Raw genomic sequence first — 20,001 nt, 5'->3', positions numbered from 1 at the left:
GCAGAGCAAGAGATCAACAATGGTAATAAGATAGAAAACTCATAACGACATACTGTAACAAGGGTTATCTGAAACGTACAAATCGTTCATTTCTGGAATTTTCCATTGACTATTTTTGGACCATGGTTCACCCCAGGTAACTGAAATCATGAGAAGCAAAACTGAAGATAAGCAGGAACTATTGAGCCAGGGGTGGTGGCACTACCTGTAATCCCAGCTGCTCAGAAGGCAGGAGGATTGCAAGCTTTGAGGCCAGCCTGAGAAACTTTGCAAGATTCTGTCTCAAAATAAAAGATTTTTTAAAAGGGGCCTGGAATGGAGTTCCGTGGTATAGTGCTTGCCTAGCGTGAATGAGGCCTGGGTTCAATGCCCAGAACCACCTAAAAAAAAGAAAGAAAAGAAAAAAAATAGAGGGGCTATTCTTCATTCTCACATTACTATGTCATTCTGTTTCTGACACAAACTGATGTGAAATTCTGTGGTTATATATTAATGCTGGTTGGTTTTCTTCCAATTCCATTCAAATCACTTAATGTTTCTAAAGTCAAATTACATTTATAGATCCTATTGCCTACTAAGCCAACAAGCCTAGCTTTTTCTTTTACCCTGCTAAATTTTCATCTCCGTGCAGCAAGCAGACAAAACATACATGTACGGTGCAGAGTGCCACAGGAACTTCCGTAACACCTGTCTAGACCAAGGAACGGCGTCCGCAGCACCTGGAAGCACTCTGCCCCCTCCCGCCCCACCTGCCCTCCTCCTCAAGAGCCACTGCCATTACTTCTAATGATAGGCTTCAGTCCTTCCTGGGTGTGGGACTTTCTACAAAATGGGACACTATCCTGTGTGTTTATTCATCTGTGGAGTTTTTACTTTTTATTTCTCCTTTTCTGTTCACTATCACAGATGTATTTTTGTCTTTAGACGTTGGATTTCAAGACTTCCCAAAGCTCACTTACATCTAAAGCTTTTTCTGTAAATTATTCCACTTCTAGAAGCTCCAGTGCATGTTTTGCAGGGGAACTGCTTTGACATTTCATTGTCCAATATGTTGATCAGTTTCTGCATGTGTTTATTAGATAAAGAAAGCTCCTTTTGATTGCAAAAACTAATCAGTGTGATTAACATTTTTTGAATATTGGGCCAAACTAGCATTCCCAAAATAAATCAATCTAAGCAAGATTTTTATCCTTTCTACATATTACAGGATTTATTTTCTTATTTTATTTAGGTTTTTTTTAGGATTTTTGAGTAGGATTCAACTGTAGTTTTCCTTATAATGTTTCTCATATTTTGGCATCAAAGTTATTCAAGCATTAGAGATTATCCTTTTTATAATCTTTTTTTTTCCTTTCCTTTTCTTTGAAGGATTGCAGAAGTTTAGCATTGATTCTTTTTTTAAATATCATGAAGAACTGACCCCTGAGATTTCTGAGATTAAAGCTTTCCTGTGGGGGAGGTTGTAGCCATAGATCTATTTTACTTCATAGTTACCTTTCTATTTCTTCTTGGGTCAGTTTTGGTCAGCTGTGATTTTCTGAGGAAGGAGTTGACGTCATTTTACTTATCATTTTGCTGTCTAACTCTGCTCGTGACGTTCTTAAGGTCAGGTACCCGTTCACCTCAGGATCCGCAGCACTGTCTCCTCTCTGAGTCCTGCTAACAACTATGCGTATTTTCTACCTCGTTCTCTCGGTCTGTCCAGGAATTTACGAATTCTATTATTTCTTTCCAAGAACCAGATTTCAGCATTATCAGACCTCTCTATGGTTGCTTTCTATTTTATCCATTTTTCCTCTTACCTTTTAATTTCCTTCTTTCTAGTTTTCTGGATGATTTGCTCACATATTTTCGAGTTTATTCTTTCTCATATAAGTTTAGGGTGATAAACTTTAACCATGGTACCCCCATCTGTTTCATTATTAGTAACCACATCTTGGCCACTTTGTATTTATAAGCTGTCAATTATTTTTTTTAAACTTAGATCCAGCTTTGCAACCCATTTTCAGCCTCTAGACTAGTTCTCTCTTCTAGGCTATATGTATGCATTCACTTGATACCAGGGGGAGGACCATTCCATTGTCTGAGAATGAGCAGCACAGACGCCTGTACTTTCCACCCATTGCTTCTTCACTCTCCCCACCCGAATCCCTCCGCCCCTGGCGTTCTTCCTCAGCAAGGAGTCGCAATGATACCTCCCTTCTCTAAACTCTTACAGAGCTTAATGTTCATTTTACTCATTTTGACACTTGATAATGAATTCTCTCGCGGTGTTACTTTTTCACATTTGCACATATTTTCAATCAGTCTCTGTGACAGGTAGAGGCATGTGGCATGATGCAGACATAGGACTCGCAGTCAGTAATCACATAGGATGCAGAAGAGCAGGTGTATCCATGCAGGGGACAGGGCCAGAGTACTGCACCTACACCCCAGCATGTCCTTCCTGAGCCCCCCGGCAGCTCCTTACCCTAGTCCCTGCAACCCTTCCAAGAAGCCCCCTCCAGGAAGTGAGCATGCCTGCCCTGGGACATGCAGTGTGCTGGGGTGGTCTCAATGACAAATGAGAGTTGACCTGGGAACACCAGCCTCCTCTTCTCCCAGGTGGCACAGTTCTGAGATGTGTTCTACACTATTCCCCGAGGTCCCCAGCAGACTGAGCGCCAGTGGCCACAGAGGTGACCTACTAATCAATGTACCTGCCTTGGTTTCGAACTCATCTCCGTCCCCTTCCCCATCCATTTCTAAATCTTTCCAGGCATCACTTCCCAAACTCCTTCTGCTTAAAATTCACTCCTCAGCTCGGGGTCTGTGGACACAGCCCAAGACTATCCCTTGGCCTTTCTCGCTAAAGGGACTAACATTCAGGTACTAATAAAGCCTAAAAAAAGAAAGTCTGAATACAATCCATTCAAACTAATCGCACAAGGAGGATTTTTATTAATATAGTTTTTGAAACTTACAGTTTGTGACTCTCAGAACTAGGTCCCAGAAAGAGACCCAGCATCCCAACGCTGACACCATCTCAGGCTAGAGGGCTGTTTTTGAGAAAGCCACTCAACTTCTTCAGGACTCAGGTTGCCAGTTTAGAAACGGATGGAACACGGGTTCAACTGACCTCAGATTGTTATGGGGAAACAGGGAGAGTGGATGGGAACGGGCTTTAGAAACAGAATCACAGATAGAACATGGAATGAATGAATCCATGAACTGGAATGCCACTCTTCCATAAGGGGCTGAAACTACTCTTGAAGTGATCAAAAAACTAATCACAAGAAGGAAAAGAAGGAAGGAAAGAAAAATAGACTTGCCTAAAAAAAAATATGTGGCTTTCTAACATTTCCCTGGTGAAGGGAAGGCATAGACTGAATTTGTGAATTTGATCCAAGTTCCCTGTTTTTTTTTTTTTTTTTTTTTTGAGAAACAAATGACCTGGGAAGGGAGACCTAGGAAAAAACAGGAGGCCAAGGCTTGTGCTAGACTCTCACATGGGAGCAAGGAATTTATTCACTGCACCTGCTGGACACACAGTGGAGACCTAACTATTTGCTGGCCTGTTAATTTGTGTCTTTCCCAAATTTAGAACCTTGCTCAACTGCCTCCACCATAAGACTGAAATACCAACGAAGAAATAGAACATACAAAATGCGTCTATGTTTCTTTAGAAATTGGCCACTCAGAACGTACTACCCAGGAAACGAGATACTTTACCACAAAGCTGTCGGCCACACCATGAGAGCCCACGCTACAACCACAACGGATGCTCAGTTCTGAGACGGAGAGCGCTTCAGACGTGGAAGAAAACGACAGATCAGGGTGTTGGAGCAGGGGCCAGCATGCTGCTCTCCTGACTTCATGCACATCCCTCGCAGATGGTACCATTAATGCCCAACAGATTTACATGGCCCCAAATCCAACGAGTTGGTTATTGTCACTGTGCCACCACTGCAGAAATCTACCAGCTCAGTAACTCACTGTGACTTCCTCAGGGACCCTCACAATCACTGCTATTATCCCCCCAAGAGGTGGCTCTCTTTCTCCAGAGGCACACTGCAAGCTGGAAGCAGAAGCTCACCTTAAACAAAGCCCTTTGCCCCTAACGCCTCCTTCGGGGGCCACCCACACCCCTCCTGTTTTTGTTTGTGTGTGAGGAGGGCAAGGACCTGGCCGGGAATCCATTCAGTATTAGACCTCCTAGGATCGGTCATGAACATGCGACCTTTACTACAACAGACTAGCGTTTGCTGTTCAAGATTAGCAGCAGAGAGGTGAAGGTGGCCCATTGCCAGGGATTCAGTGGCTGGGGAAGGAAGGAGGAAGGAACTGATGAATGCAGACTTGGTAATTCAACATGGAAGAGCCGCCTGAAATTCCCCCAAATGGCCACAAGGTGTCACTACTTTACACCACTTCAAAAAAAAAAAAAAAAAAAAATCCCATCCAGGTCAAGAATTTCAGATCCTTTGTAGAAAGAAAGGATCTGTCACTCATAATTGAGAAGGGCTCCGTTATTTCTCATGTGCTTCAAGACTGCTCCCTTGCTTTCTCTCAAACCTACCTGAAGAGATACTGCAGGGGCTGGGGCTGGGGCTCAGTGGTACAGCGCATGCCTGGCATGTGTGAGGTACTGGGTTCGATTCTCAGCACCAAATATAAATAAATAAATAAAAATAAAGGTCTCTCAACCACTAATAAAAATATTTTTTAAAAAGGAGATAACAAAAGGTGTAGACTTCAAATAAAGCTGAGATCGAATTCTCTAAAGCTGGGCGACATCATCCACTCACCTGTTTCAGCAGAAACCCAGGCAGGAGCCGGCAATGTCGTACCTGCAGCCCCAACTCCCAGGAGGCTGAGGCAGGAGGGTGCTGGAGCCCAGGAGTTCAAAGTCAGCTAGGATAAGTTAGCAAAGTCGCATTTCAAAAACAAAAAATAACAACAACAACAACAACAAAAAAAAAAACACCACTGGCAGGCCTGTTGCCTGTCCTGACTCTCAGCCTGCTCCCTTTGCAAACGTCTCTCAGCACTTTCCTGTAATCCTATCACCTTCACTGTCTCAGACTCACAGGAAACAGCAGTTCAGCAACATCCAAAAGGAAGCATGTGAGGTTTTAAATTGTGCTTTCTTTTGGAAATATTTTTCTCACACTTCCCCCACCAGGTCTGAAGTTCAAGTTACAGTTCACGAACACGTGGACTTGACCATTCAGTTTAGCCCTGTTCTGTGCTTATGGGTGTTAGAAGAAAAAAAAGACTATCATTAGGACCCAGTTTGCAAATCATTGCTTCAAGTTTTTAAAAGTGTTGAAACACCAAAACTACAATGTTTCAAGTCCATGTTTCAACCTCAGCTATGGTTAGCAGGGACAAAATAAACCTTACATTTATTTTAAGTACTTTATTCATATGAAATCTAGTAGTGCACAATATATTTGTGGATTTTTTTTTTTGGGGGGGGGTACTGGGGATTGAAGTAGGATTTTTTTTGTTTTTTAAAGGTCCAGAAATTTGGGGGAGATTGATGTATTTTGTTTGTGTTCCTACTGAGATTCATTTCCTAACTTTTTTTTAATTGCAGTCGATAAATAATATTTAATGGCCTTTGAGGTTTGATAAACCTGGGAAAGAGGGAAGCTCACGCTGTTAGATGTTTGGTAGGTTTGGGGGAAATCATTCAACTTCATAGATGAAAGAGCCGTTTAACCTATAGGCATATTTCCTACACAAGTGCGTCCCCTGTTCTAGAAGGGTAAACAAACTGACCCTTCCCGCTTACCAGTTTAAGTGGTTCTGAGGAACAGGACTCAGTCACCACGTAGTGATGAATTATAAGACATCTCAAAGTCATCTCTTACTGATAAGAGTCTAAAGGGCTAGGTTGGCGACTGATTTATGTTTTAAAAGTTAAATAACTTGCTAGACGGTGTTTAAGCCAGTTCTCACGTTAGCCTCCCTGTTCTCACTCCTCATGTGCTCCCTAGAGCAGAGAGAAGGGGATAGACGTGTCCATGGCAGGGGACATGCTAACACTGTACAGTTAAATGAGAAATTAAAATTCCAGACGCTAAGGGAAGTATTAGACTTTTGTGAAAAACAGTAAGTATACAAAAGAATAACTGGAAATACAAACCAAAACTAGAAAACGAAAACCAGAGGTAAAATAACAACTGATTTGGGGGTAATGGATGCCTTATTCTGTTTTTGTATTTTCAAGGTCTTCTAGAAAGACTATTATTATTATTTAATTTTTACTTATTATTATTTTTATTATTTGTAAATGAACCAGTAACCAAGGGTCCAAAATCAGGGGAATATTTTTCAAACTTATGGTATGTTTACTCACAGAATATTATGCAGCAATTAAAAACACCTTTGAGGAAGCTCCTGTGAGCACGCGGAGGAAAGCCCGTGACACAGCCACTCTGCAGCAAGCTGACAAGCCAGACGCAGGGCAGAGAATTTCTCAGACAGGCCAGATAAGAAGTGACAGAGGCCGCTTCCCGGGGGTGGAACCAGAAAGCTCTAGCCGGCTGAGGAAGGAGAGTTACTTTTCGCTGCACATTTTTCCACACTGATCAGATTGGCAAAAAATAAAGGTCTGGTGAGACCAAATACCCGTGAGAATGTGGCCAAGGGAGATCCCTGCTCATCTCAAGGGAGGGAAGAGTCGATAAGACCCCCCGGAGAACAGGAGCACCTGGGCATGCTCCACCCGATCCTGAAGACCTGCTCCACACACCTACCGACCACACCCCTGTGTGCTCCAGAGAAATACAAAATGATGCTCAATGGGGCTGGTTTGTTACCATGGTAACAGTGAGAGCAGCCGGAAGGGCTGCCCGGCTGGGCTGTATCCTCCCTCAGTTCAAATGTCCAAGTTTTATGCAATACAAGAGAATGCGACGGCATTTGGAGATACGGCTTTAAAGAGTTAAAATGAGCTCATGATGGTGAGCCTTAATCCCATATGACTGGAGTTCTTACAAGAAGGGGAGTTTAGGACACACACACACACACACACACACACGTGCACGCACAAAAGACCACAGAAGGCACAGGGAGAGGTCCACCATCTGCAAGCCCAGGAGAGAGTCTGAGGAGAAACTAGCCCTGGTGATCCCTTGGCCTTGGATCTGGAGCCTCCGGGACCGTGAGGCCGTGAATGGCTCTTGGTTGTGACAGTGCAATGAGATAACTAGCACAAAGCCCTTCCTAGGAGGGAGTGTACACTCTTTTTATGCAGTTAATGAAACACAACAGTCTTTAACAGAATCACCAACTACCAGAAGCTGTAAAAGACCAAGACGTAGGAAATGAGGTGTCCAGAGGCTGGAGAACCCGGGGCGCCTTCTCAGCAGGCTGTTCTCACTTCACCCAATCCCCAGTGGACAGGAGTCCAAGCAGCACCATGTTCAAGGGAAATCCTGGATTTAAGGAAGAGAAGATATGGAGCTGCTGGCCTGTTGCTGGGGCCATTTGTAGAGCTGGTCTCCAGATGCAAGGACAAGAATCCCAAGATCAGTCTTTAAGATGTCCCTCTCCCTCAGCCACAGAAGAACCTGCTGTGGTGAGTGGAATTCACTCACCTGTGCATTTGTCCCCAGACCTCTTGAGACAGGGCTTTACTAGGTACAAAGATTCGAAGAAACACAACGTAGGGTTGCCAGGCATCGGGCCGTGGGGCTGGGGAGAGACAAATGGGATCAAGCCAGTCCGCCCACAAGCTAACACTGGGGATCCAAGAGCAGAACCCAGAGGTGACGGACTTCCCAGGGGGAATGGCATCTTGTACAAGGTATTCCTTTGAAAATGTAGAGGCCAGCCAGCCAACGGCTCCGTGTTTCCGCTTCCCTCTGAGACCAGGTGTTCCCTTGAATATGGCATAGCTTTGAGCTCTTTTTTGCTGTGGTAAGTGCCTGCTCAGAAAAGACAGGTCTTAGCCAGGTGTGTTGGTGCAACCCTGTAATCCCAGCAACTCAGAAGGCTAAGGCAGGAGGATCACAAGTTCAAGGCCAGCCTCAGCAACTTAGCAAGTCTCTAAGCAATATGGTGAGACCCTGTCTCAAATTAAAAAGCGAGGGGGGTTAGCAAGGCGGCTCAGTGGTTAAGCGCCTCTGAGTTAAATTTCTAGGGAAGGAAGGAGGGAGTTATGAAGGAAGGAAGTGGGGGCAGTTCTTCCGGGCAGCAGAACGAAGAACTAAGTCACAAACAGCTCTCTGCTGGAGAGGTGCTTTACCACTGGGGCAGCCACTGGCCTGAAGCAAGGGGCGCACCCAGGCTGGGGAGAGAGAAGGTACGGGTGGGCGTCATGCCACAGAGAGCAGGAGCTAACAGGAGGTTTCATGAAGAGCAAGGGCCAGATGAGCTGTCCAGGAAGTCCCCAGCAGCAGTGTGGAGATGGCAGGGACAACGTGACAGGTGACCAGGCAGAATCTTGCCTGGCAGCTGGTGACTCTTCCAGACCAGTGCACAGGGAGGCAGGTGCAACCTGTGACTGCACTGGAGGACTTAAACCATGAGCCAAAATAAACCTTTCCTCTTTAAGTTGATTTTCTCAGGTGCTTTGTCATAGCAATGGAAAGCTGACCAGCACAACTAGTATATCTGGGGATTCTCACCGAAGGCTTAGTCAGCACAGATTTTGTTCCAATCTCTAGCTCCAACTGCCTTTTCTGTCTTACTCAGTTTGTTTTCTTTTCTCTGAACAGTAAGCAAAACTGGAATCAAGTATACCCTCTTCTAAGATTAAAAATATTTCTAGGAGGCTGGGGGTAGAGTACTTGCCTAGTGTGCACAAGGCCCTGGGTTCAATTCCCAGCACTGCAAAAATAAAAATTAAAGAAGTCTCTGTAGCCAAGAAAGAAAATTATACGACAATCAGCAGTTAAACACCTTCCTGTTCTTAAAGGCCACCCTGACCTGTCTACCCGCTGACAATTCTCCTTCTCCTCAGGCCTACATTTCTGCCATCTCTTATTTGGCTCCTGAATTGTCTATGCCTTAATTCACCAAAGTTCCCTTGATTTCTCTGGCAATAAAGCAGGGTCCTCACAGCATACAGGGGCCACCCCAAGTCTCAGACAACCTTTGCATATCTCAGAATGCGTCAAGACTAAATAAAAGGCGGTTTAGTAATAAAATCAATGGTAGAAGGTCCAAAAGGCCTTTTCTTCACCATAATCAAACCATTTGGCTTGACCTCCACCTCACCAGGGAAAGGGAGGCCCAGAGGGCACTCCAGCTATCCACCTGGCCCCCTTCCTATTGCCCCTCTCCTTGCATGCTCAGGAAGCTCCCCGGGTAGGGCCAGCCAGTCGGCCTCTGGAAACCTAGACCAGATGAGGCTGGAGTTACTTTCACTCTAAAACTTTGTCTCTCTGAAAACCAACGTGCTTCTGCAACAGAGAGTGAGATGGACCTCAGAGTCAGCCAACCCAGGACTCAAGCCCGGCTCCCCCACTAACTAGCTGTGCAACCTCAGGCACGCTATCTGTGTTCAACAGAGTTTATGGAGGGGCCTCTATTTGGGGTCTGGCTCCAGCGTCAAGCCCCAGTAGACCTGACCAAACCTGAGTGGTGCCACTCGTGCTAAGGAGGCGGGGCGAGCTCCACACAGCCAGGCTTTCCTGACTACAGGAGGTGTCACTGCACCTAGTGTAATCTGGAAGTCCCTCTGCTTCATCCCTTACAAAACACAAATAAATAACCCTAGTAACCTGATGCTACCCAGTCAGCTATTATTCTACTGTTTCCTTGTTTCCAAATGACAAACTCACTGTCGCCCACTGCCCACTGGGAGCTCCCGTTCTATGTCATAGAATAGAGGCTGTTTAGTGAATGAATCAGGAAAAAGAAAGACCCAGTTAGAGCTGGAACTCAATTCGTTGTCAGTTCATCTTTCAACACCTGTTACTTCCGGCCTCCACGGCTTGGTTTCCATTTCTGCAAAGAGCAGAAAATACTGCCAAGTTCCCAGAATTGGATCAGGTACTAAAAATGAAAATAGCTGTCAACGAATGCTAATTTTCTTCCTCTTAGCAGACAGTAGGTAGCCTTAACTAAGTTTAGGGAACGAGACAAAGCTCACGTGGGCTGCGACTTTTCTAGAAAAAGTCTTTCCTGCTGGGCTTCATGAAGGCATCTGCGGAGCCTGGAAATCACCTCCATGGGCATGTTCAAGGTCAATGGGCAACTTCAGGGTAAGGGCAAGGCTAACTTCACCTGGACAGAGCACAGAGAGCAGTGATGCTCCTGCACTGCGTCACCTTTAAGCACTGTGAGATGCGGATGCTCCGCACTTTGCGGAAGATGAGGATAAGGCCACCAATCACTCTCCCTTTTCTGCTTGCTGGGGTTCTCCTGGCCCTCCTGTGGCACCCAGCTCTGGACGGCATCTTTCTGAGCCTACTGTGACCATGTCTTGGGCAGAGAGGGGGCCTTCAGCATCTTTTTCTTGCAGTGCATAGCAGAGTGCAAATCCCCTACCAGGCCTGACACATCTGATAAATAAGTAGATGCATTAATTAACGGATGGACTAACCAAGGAGGTTCAGGCTGTGTCAACCGGGCTGCCTGAGTGATTATTTCATATAACTTGCTTACAGAATTCCCTGAAAACACAAGCTTTTATTTCAAACCCTAATTCTGGAAAGCAGAAATGATGTTTCCCAGTGCAGAAGCAGCTCAATCAAAGCTGTCAAGCGCCATGATGCATTAAATGAATCCCCTCACTCCCTCATTCAATCGACAAACACTTACTGAATCTTCATTATGTGACAGGCACCACACTGCGTGCCAGGGGAGAGAGGAGGTTCAGCCCTGGAGCAACCACACTGTGACCGATGTTTTTAACCTTGGCTGTGGTTCCAATGTGAGGAGTCCAGAAAGACCAGGGGGACCAGCCACTCCTTGACTGACCAGTGACCTTCAGTAATGGTGGCCAAGCAGCCCTCCAATTCCGGGGCACCACCTGCTAATTCCTCTCTTCTTGACCTACTCGATTCTTCCTGCCTTTTCCTCCCTTAACCAGTCAAATTCTCAAACAGAAATGTCTACTGTTTTTTGAAATTACTGAGCAATATTCTTGCTCCTTATGGAGCAGGGAAGGGTGGGGCACGCGCGCACGCACACACACACACACACACATTAAAATAGAGCACTTCAGATTTGGCTTTGAAAGAAAACAGAAAATGTATTTCTTTTCCACTGAAACTCCCCAATCCAATACATTTTGATTAAGTGCACATTACATTTGGGACAACATAGAAATCTAAGGCAATAAAAACAGACCCAACCTCTTCAAACTCTGACCCTCAGTTGAAACATTTTTCTTATGGGTAAACATTCCTCAAGAGAAAAAGGGCAGGAGTCAATTGTCTCTGTACTGTCCTTTTAGTACCCACTAGAGTCACACTGAGAAGCTGGCCACCCTGCGGTCACCTCTCTTCTCATTACCAAAGTTCTTCTCTCAGAAATGAAGACACTCACGCACAGTGACACCTGACCATAAACCATACAGCCAGAAATCACACAGCGAGCTCAGGGACTCCTCTGGAGTATGCACACGTGTCCTGCCCATGGTGACTTGGACCCTTCTCACTAGTGGGCAAGATGTGCATGTTGCCTGGTCTTGCACCTCAAGGTACTCGTGTTGGAAAGACTGATCAATTCTAGGCACCCACATCCCTGGCCTGCCTGGGGTCCTCCTGGGATTGCACTGTGGAGTAGGGTTGCCCCGGGAGCCGGGTTACAGTGGAGAGCCTCCTGCCCTGGCACAGAGGCACTCCTTAGCTCACACATCCCATTATTACGTGGGCCTCTCCTGTCCCCCGGCTTCTCACCTGCTGTTCTACCTCCTCCGGCCTCCATTCCGCCCGGTCTCTGCTTCCCTCCGGCCTCCGCCCACTTCTGCTCCTCCTGCCCCACCACCACTCTCCTCTGCTGGTTTGGCTTCCACCAACTGAAAATATTGGTGGGGAAGGGTGTCTGTGCTTAACACTTATTATTATTATTATTGTTATTCTCTAAACAATTTAATTTTTTAAGGGACTTAGGTGTCCCTGGACTTTGGATCTGAAGGGGTCCTGAGACCAACGCCCCACGGCTGCAGAGGAGGACGACTGTCCTCTCCCCCAGCACCAGGATCGGGAAAACGCACTGAAAGGATGAGCTCATCACTTCCAGGATCCACTATCCTCAGAGAAGCAGCCGCAGGACACTGCGTGGGAAGACCCACGGCCACCGGCTGTCACCAGATGGGCTAGCAACCAAAGGTCAGCTCTACCACTAGCCCTGGCACTTAGCAACTGTCCGGTTACCAGCTTCCTCCTCTACAGAGGAAATGAACCCTACCTGCAAAACTGGGAATAACGATCACAAATCAGACTGAAGAGTAAAACCATTCAAGTGCCTGACACGTATAGTAAAACTGATCATGCCGAAATGCCCAAATTTTAGGGAAATAAAGCCACACTGCTGAAAGGTCCTACAAAACAATAAAACTTTGTGCACATTTATTAAAACACACACACACACACACACACACTCCTGAATATCGGTTATTTCGAAGCAAAAAGTAAAGCTTACATTCAGAAACATTTTCTTTATACAGAAACATAGTATTTATTCAGTGAGAAACTGACTTTTACCATTTGATTTGAACAAATTTTCTCCCCCCAAGCTCTCTGATTGAAGGCACATCATTGCAGCATATATTTTGTTATTATCTTCATTATTTTCCACAATATCTAATAGCATATTTTCTTCTCCCACAGAGAACATCACCCAATAGTAGTTCCCAAAAGGAGCCACGGTACATTCATAACAAAGATAGAAAAGAAAAACTGACTTTAAATTTCTGCTTTCCAATATATGATAAGTCAACTTCAACAAAGCTGGATTTAATCAGCTACAAAAATGGAAAAATGAAAAATCAGCCTGTGTGTACGTTGCGGCCACCATCATTAACACCTCCATGAAAATAGGGGAGCGAGGGAATCATCTTCTGCTTCTTACCAAACTCCTATGTAACTCTGAATTTTGTTTTAAAGGGATCATTTCTTCAAAGGGCATTCTGCTGCCTGGGATGGGGTATCGGTGTCTCCTGGGGCCATCTTGAAGCAGGTCATGGAAACGGAAATAGCAGCCCCTCCGCGGCTCTGGACACTCATGGGAGAGGTACTCATTTCCTATCTTGGCTCAGTTCAGAAAAAAACGAAGGTAAAGGGTTACATTCCTGGGGGGAATGCAGCCTCTCTGAGGGCACATGAGTTCATTCAAGTTTTCAGGGGCAGTCCTCCATGACCCCTCTCCTCCAGGGTCTTCTGAGTGTAGTCACCGTATCCACAAACCAATAATGTCACACATCAAAGGGGTTGGAGCTTCTGAGGAACCTCCATGTCTGTGACATCTTCTCAGCAATCACCTTCTAACTTCCGGAGCCAATGTCCAGCCTGCGGCATCCAGAGTCCAGCAGATGAAAACCATGTCAGTAAAGCAAAGACCCGGCAGCCCAGACGGACTGTCTCCCCACCTGCAGCCACTGACAGGTCCTAGAAAATGTTAAAACAAATAGACTGCACATGGCCAATTTAACTGTACAAAAAGGCTTCATAAAAATACTCCCTGCAGTTAAAACAAACAAACAAATAAAAAGCATGTAAACATGGCCTCTAAGTCACTGGAGAGCCCTCGAGCCCTTTCATGGTCTTTCCAATGTTTTGCAATTTTACTTGTTCAGCTTTCTTGGAGGTATCAGTCTGTTTTCTTCTTATTAACAGAATTTGCGGTCTGAGGCTGCCTTTGAAGATGAGCTTGTGGTTTGATTGGCAGAAAAAGTATTACCAGGAGACTTATGATGTGTAAGTAAAAGTACATGGACCTAGGAATAAAAAAAAAAAAAAGTTATACTTCAAAGGACCTACACGGGAAATACCTCCTGAGCACCTCATCTTCAGTAGGCAAGTGGAGACACTGTTTTAGAGGTGCCAAGGAGCCTACTCAGGCTGGCCCCGACCGTCCCTCAAAGCTGTGCAGAGCAAACCAACCAGCCATCTGCAGACAAGCGTCATATTGCTCCATGGAATAATAAGCAGACTAAGAGAAGTAGCTCCATAAGCCATAAATCTTCAACATTCAAAATGCACAAGAACCAACTCCAACCCAATACTCTGACCTCAACACAAATATAATAAATACTTTCCCCTGTATGTTCTTCGTGAGTGTGAGGGGTTCTTCTTGTGTGTCTCATGAAGGATTCTGATTTTGAAAACTGGTCTATAATCCTGAAAATAAGTTCCATCCAAACTAATAAGAAACAAGTATTATGCTTGAGCTCTGACTTTCATTAAAAAAAAAAAAAACACATCGTTCAGCAGTGTGCACGATGTAGATGCTGATATTTATTGGGCACAGACTATCAATAAATGTGTGTACTTAGAAACAGCCCACATTAGCAGAACTGTTCCGGATCCATTTGGATGCTGGAATGAGTACTTTCTCCAGGAGAAAGGGCGGGGGTGGGGGTTGGTACCAAGGATTGAACCCAGGAGCGCTTAACCACTGAGCCACATCCCCAGCCCTTTTGATTATTTTTTAAATTCTGAAACAGGGTCTTACTAAGTTGCTTAGGGCTCGACAAATTGCCGAGGCTGGCTCTGAACTCACAATCCTCCTGCCTCAGACTACCAAGTCACTGAGATTATAGGCATGTGCCACCATGCCCAGCTCTCCAGTACCGTCTTAAGATTCAAGAGAAATAGTGTGAGAAGAAGGGGGAAACACAATGACTCATGCATCATTCTTCAGCTTTAAGCAGAACGTTAGGCACAGGAGTCACCAGAAATGCCCTCAACTGCCCCCTCCTTCAGCAGGAGGGATCTCCCTACAGTGGTTTGCAGAAGATTCAAGAGCAGGAATCGATTTTCATTCATTTAATGTTTCAATAAACATTTACTGCTTAAGATGATGAAGCATTAGCCAGGCATGATGGTGCATAATCCCAGCAGCTCAGAAGGCTGAGGAAGGAGCATTGCAAGTTCAAGGCCAGCCGCAGCAATTCAGCCAGGCCCAAGCAAATCAGTAAGAGGCTGTCTCAAAATAAACATTTTTTTCAAGAAAGGAGGGGTGGGGCTGGTAATGTAGCTCGATGATGAAGCACCCCAGGTTCAATCCCCAGGACCACACCAAAACAAGAAAAAGAAAAGTGTAGAGCATTAAACTGGGATCTACAAAAAGACATAAGCTTCCACCCCCTCTCTTGGGACAATGATAACAAGACAACAATCCTTCTGTGGAATCATGGGAATTGGTTCTAGGACTCCCCAACGGTACTGCACCTTACATGAAATAGTACAGCCTTTGCATATAACATACGCACGTACTTTGGAATACTCCAATCATCTCTGGATTACCTATGATACCTTACACAGTGTAAGTGCTATGCAAATAGTTGTTACACTACATCAGTTAGGGAGTAATGACAAGAATGGAAGTCTGTACGCATTCAGGACAGAAGCAATTTTTTTCCACCTATTTTCCATCCCCGGTTGGTTGAATCCATGGCTACCGAACCCATGGATACAGAGGACCGACTGGACATGATTAATGCTCACCTAACCAGGAGCAAAGGGTGAATAGGTACAGTAATTAATCATCTAATTTACTTCTAAGAACATTATTGAGGGTGAAAAAGGGCTCCACAGATAAACATGCTGGTTAACACATATACACTGAGGTTTTCTCAAAATGTGCTCTAGTCATAGGTAATTACAGCTTTCCAAGTCTACACACCTAAAATATACTTTGTCCGGGTGTTTTGCATTAATCTTTTATACATGGCCAAATCGGCATGGTAGCAACTATATTAGATTAAATCCAAACACCAGCCAGGCATGGTGGTGCATGCCTGCAATCCCAGCGATTTGGGAGGCTGAGGCAGTAGGATTGCTAGTTTGAGACCAGCCTTAGCAACTTAGTGAAATAAGTAAAATAAATAAAAAGGGCTAAGGATGTGGCTCAGTGATATAGCACCCCTGAGTTCAATCCCTAGTACTGCAAATATAATTAATTAAATAAATCCAAATACTTTGGCAATTAAGGGAAACAAATTTTGATTCCCTAGAGAGGTTTAGTAACCTCTTCTGAGATTCCATATTTTTCTAGGACTATAAAGAATGGGGTCCTAATGAGAATAAAATATATCCTATACTTTATAATTTTATTAATTAAAAATGAAAGACTATTTCATCCTTTTATTAAGGAAAAACTCAGCTCAACAGGCCAAGGTGCTGACCCAAATCCTCCAGATACAAAAGTGAATAAGGCACAATTTTTGCCCTCAAGGAGTCTGCCATCTGCAAAATTTCTTCCCACATTCCTACACACTGAATTTAAAAAAGCGTTATCTAATTAGAGACAAATTAATGTATGAGGATTTGGATTTTCAAAATGGTTTCACAGAAAGTTTCTTTCATAATACAGTCAAGTGGCCAGGTGCAGCGGTGCACACTTATAACTCCATCAACTTGGGAGGCTGAGGCAGGAGGATAGTGAATTCAAAGCCAGCCTCAGCAACTTAGCGAGGCCCCAAGCAACCTAGTAAGATCCTATCTCAAAATAAAATACAAAAAAGGGCTGGGGGTGTGGCTCAGTGGTTAAGCCCCCCTGGGTTCAATCTCCAGTAAAAAATAATAATAATATTAATAATAATACAGTCAAGTGTTCATTAAACTTGAGACTCACTGAAAATTTAAACGAAAAGTGTTGAGAAATTTAAAGCTGTAATTTGAGGACACTCTAGACTGAAAGCCCAACTAGACACAAACACAAAGCACAGGAGGGGCCTGAAGGCTGAGCAACGCAGGGAGGGCGTGCTGACAAACAGGTTTGCCCACAGCCTTCTTTGGTGGCCCGTGACAGCAGGGAGCCCGAGTGAGGTGCAGATCCAGAAAGCAACCGAGGCTCACTCCACTGAATGGCTGGTGATTCTGACTCTTTCATCAGATTCAAAGGTTCTCAAGAGATTCTGAATACACGTTTTGAGGTGCGATCAATCTCCAATGGCCATGGGTACACATGAGGCTGCTAAAATTAAATGAGATGGAAGGCTCCATTCCTCAGTCATTAGCCCCATTCCAAGTGCTCAATGGTCACACATGCTCATGGCTAATACGTGGGCCATCTAATGCCCAGAGAAAAGAAGATGTCAGTTATCACAGACGCTTCTGTTGGGCTGGGCTGATGCAGACAGGGAGCTTACTCATACAGTATGGATTACACGTATTATCATACATGCCAGATAACTTTAGGTCACATCAACTCGAATGGACCAATTTGGAAAAATATTTTGTTTTATCCTCCACAAAGGTGTTTTAAAACGCATTTTAGATTATTTTTTTTGAAGCAATGGAAAGCTGCTTGACAACAATTGGATTCCACCTAAGTGCCGGAATTAGCATGCGCTTTAGTTGGTTAAATGCATGTTATCATAAACATGTCTTAACTTACTTTGATCTGCAAGCAGCAATTTGCTTCCAAAATAGCTTCTCCTCAACAAATTTTTAGTGATTACACTGCTGATCTTGCCATTAAAGGAACTTTGAGTCTGAAACGCAGAGCTGATTCTGGGTTGCTGTGTGAGTTTTATTCCACGCACCCTCTCTGGGTCTCCACTTCCTGACGGGATGAATGGGGAGACTGCTAACCGATCCCTCTCTCTCCCAGACACCGCTGCGCACTTTAAATTCTCTGATCTGCGCACATCCCTGTTTCTCAGGAGTTCAAGGTCTGAAGCTTCCTGCTTCCCCAGGGGCCTCTCCATGCCTTTCCGACCTCAGAGGCACAGCCCAGAGCCCTGCCTCACGGGCCCCAGGGCCCAGCTGAAAGGCCACTTCCGCCCAGAGCTGCCCTCTGCCCCAGGGAGGGTCAGATTCCTGTAGAGAGACTCCTGAATCTGTGTCTCAGGGTGTGTTTATAATTTGTCACCCTTATCTCTCTCTCCCATCGGGCTGTCACCTCCGTGGGAGCAGGAATGACCTGTCCACTGCGCAACGTCCAGCGCGCTGTAGGGATCCAATGAGACTCGGGGAACACACAGTTTTGCTGTAACATGACAAACATATTCCAGGAAAATCTCGTGATTAGAATTCGGGGGCTCCTGGGGGCAGGGGGTCCTGTCCTAGAGGCAGACAACTCCACACCTGGGAGATTCAGGGACCTGGAGGCTAAGCAAGACAGACCCACAGACCCACACCCTGGGCGACGTCCTGGGCAGCCGAGGCCTAGAGCCGCACACGCTTCAGAAACTAACGACGCAAAGGCAAAGAAAAAAAAATGCCTGCTTAATCCAGGGCCCTGACAAGGACACGGAAAGGGAGGCTGGGACAGGGGGCGGCCCCAAGGAAGGGACAGGGGCTACAGCCTGCTGAGGGCAGAGGGCGGAGCCTGGGGGCGTGGTCTCTGGGGGAGCCTGGGGGCGTGGTCTCCGGGGGAGCCTGGGGAAGGGGTGCTCAAGTCAAGTTTCCTCCTGCAGAGCCAACGAGGCTCCTCCTGCTGCAGCGGCTGAACTGAGGGCTCTGGTTTGCCGGAGACGGGACTCTTCCTGCTCTCGTGGCATCCCAGGAACACTGTGCATGACCAGCACGACTTCCACGTCACCCTGGTGTGACTGCTCATCACCTGATATACCGTGGAAACACACGTAGCCGAACAGACCTCATTGATGAGTGTGTATAGTTCCCTCCACCTTCGTTTCCTATTATCTTAAGAAAATCCTCTTAATTATGGATATTGACACACACATAGTGGACAGGAAAAGATTCAATCCATTCCTAACCAGTCCGGGGAACCCTCAGCTCACAAATAAGGTGTGTTTATGCAGGATCTGTGTCTGCAGAAACAAATGGAAAACAGGCAGACAGAGGAACAGGAGAAAGGGGTAGAGATTTGTCATGTGCACTGTGCATGGGGTCACGAGAAGAAAGCCAAGGGCCAGATGGCTGAAGATTAAACATCCTCTCACCACCGGGGAGGGAAGGGTGGAAGTTGTGGGCAGCTCCGGAGGGAGAACAAATGACTTAGGGGAGAACAGGCCGGAATGACGGGCAACCACCTGGGACAAAGGCTGCCGGGGTGCTGGATGCATGTCAGTTTTTCTTGCAAATTATTCTTCTTTAGAGTCCAGCCTTTAAATAAATAGGAGAATTTCAGAGAAAGTCCCTTATTGTACTTCCGGAGGAAAAATAAGGGCAAGAGACTGGGGCCGGGTGGGGGGATGAGACCTTGGCCCCCCTTTAGTTCAAAGCATTCTGCATGACAAGGCATCAAAACTTGAGGTGTCATTTCCTGAGCCCTGACGACTGCACTGTGTCTCTTTTTTCGAAGTCGCTTTCCTTTGTAACCATACTATGTTCAAAAGGGAACCTGGAAAAGCCTGTGCTGCTCATCAGATAATGAAGCTACATTTACTGAATTCAAGCCATAGGTCCTGGCCTGGGCCCTCTGCAAATCCTCCTGGTTCAATTCTAAGGACAGTCCCAACCACCACACTGGCGGTGGATTCTACTCTTAGCTACTTTCACGGTGAGGCGACACAGGAAGTTTCCAAAGCTCTGGGCCCAACCATTTCACAGTAGTGGGAAAACCCGACTAATCAAACATCAATGTACAACAATAAAAGGAAGCAACTGCAGGTCAGCAGTGCATTTGCAGTGCAGGTGTTTGAGGAGGAGGGTCTGACTCGGGAACCTCTCACACCTCTGGTGGGAGCCTCCCTCTGGACCCTAAATCCCACACACCCCTCTCCACCACGTGCATCAGGAGAACAAACCCCCATGCACACCCCGCAGAGTCAGCACCTCATGAAGGACACAGAGCGCTGCTACAGACCATGCAAAGGAGCCCACCTGGGCCCAGCTCCGGCCTTCTGACCCCCACTGTGGCCAGGGAGAGCAGCGGAGGCAGAATCTCTAACCTGGATCAGTCCCTTTGCCCCTCACTGCT

At 45.8% G+C, this 20,001-nt stretch overlaps 1 protein-coding gene across 7 annotated transcripts in view; it reads right to left on the bottom strand.

Annotated features, from left to right (window-relative positions):
• The window catches only part of Mboat1 (membrane bound O-acyltransferase domain containing 1), a 156,468-nt gene that overhangs the window by 46,696 nt on the left and 89,771 nt on the right, over positions 1-20,001 (bottom strand). For 6 of the 7 annotated variants that reach the window (XM_046419121.2, XM_046419125.2, XM_058571222.1 and 3 more), the window contains one exon: positions 12,600-13,882. The exons of the other annotated variant lie outside the window; for it this stretch is intronic. In XM_046419121.2, coding sequence (XP_046275077.1) covers positions 13,756-13,882 — 127 coding nt within the window. In that variant the 3' untranslated portion in view covers positions 12,600-13,755. Of the gene's footprint in view, positions 1-12,599; positions 13,883-20,001 lie in introns of those variants that run through there. 7 annotated transcript variants of the gene reach the window in all.

The sequence above is a fragment of the Marmota monax genome, unplaced genomic scaffold (genome assembly GCF_021218885.2).
Source record: "Marmota monax isolate L192 unplaced genomic scaffold, Marmota_monax_Labrador192_F-V1.1 WCK01_AAM20220418_F8-fsc00259, whole genome shotgun sequence".
NCBI classification, from domain to species: domain Eukaryota; kingdom Metazoa; phylum Chordata; class Mammalia; order Rodentia; family Sciuridae; genus Marmota; species Marmota monax.
This window is presented reverse-complemented; position numbering and strand designations above follow the sequence as displayed.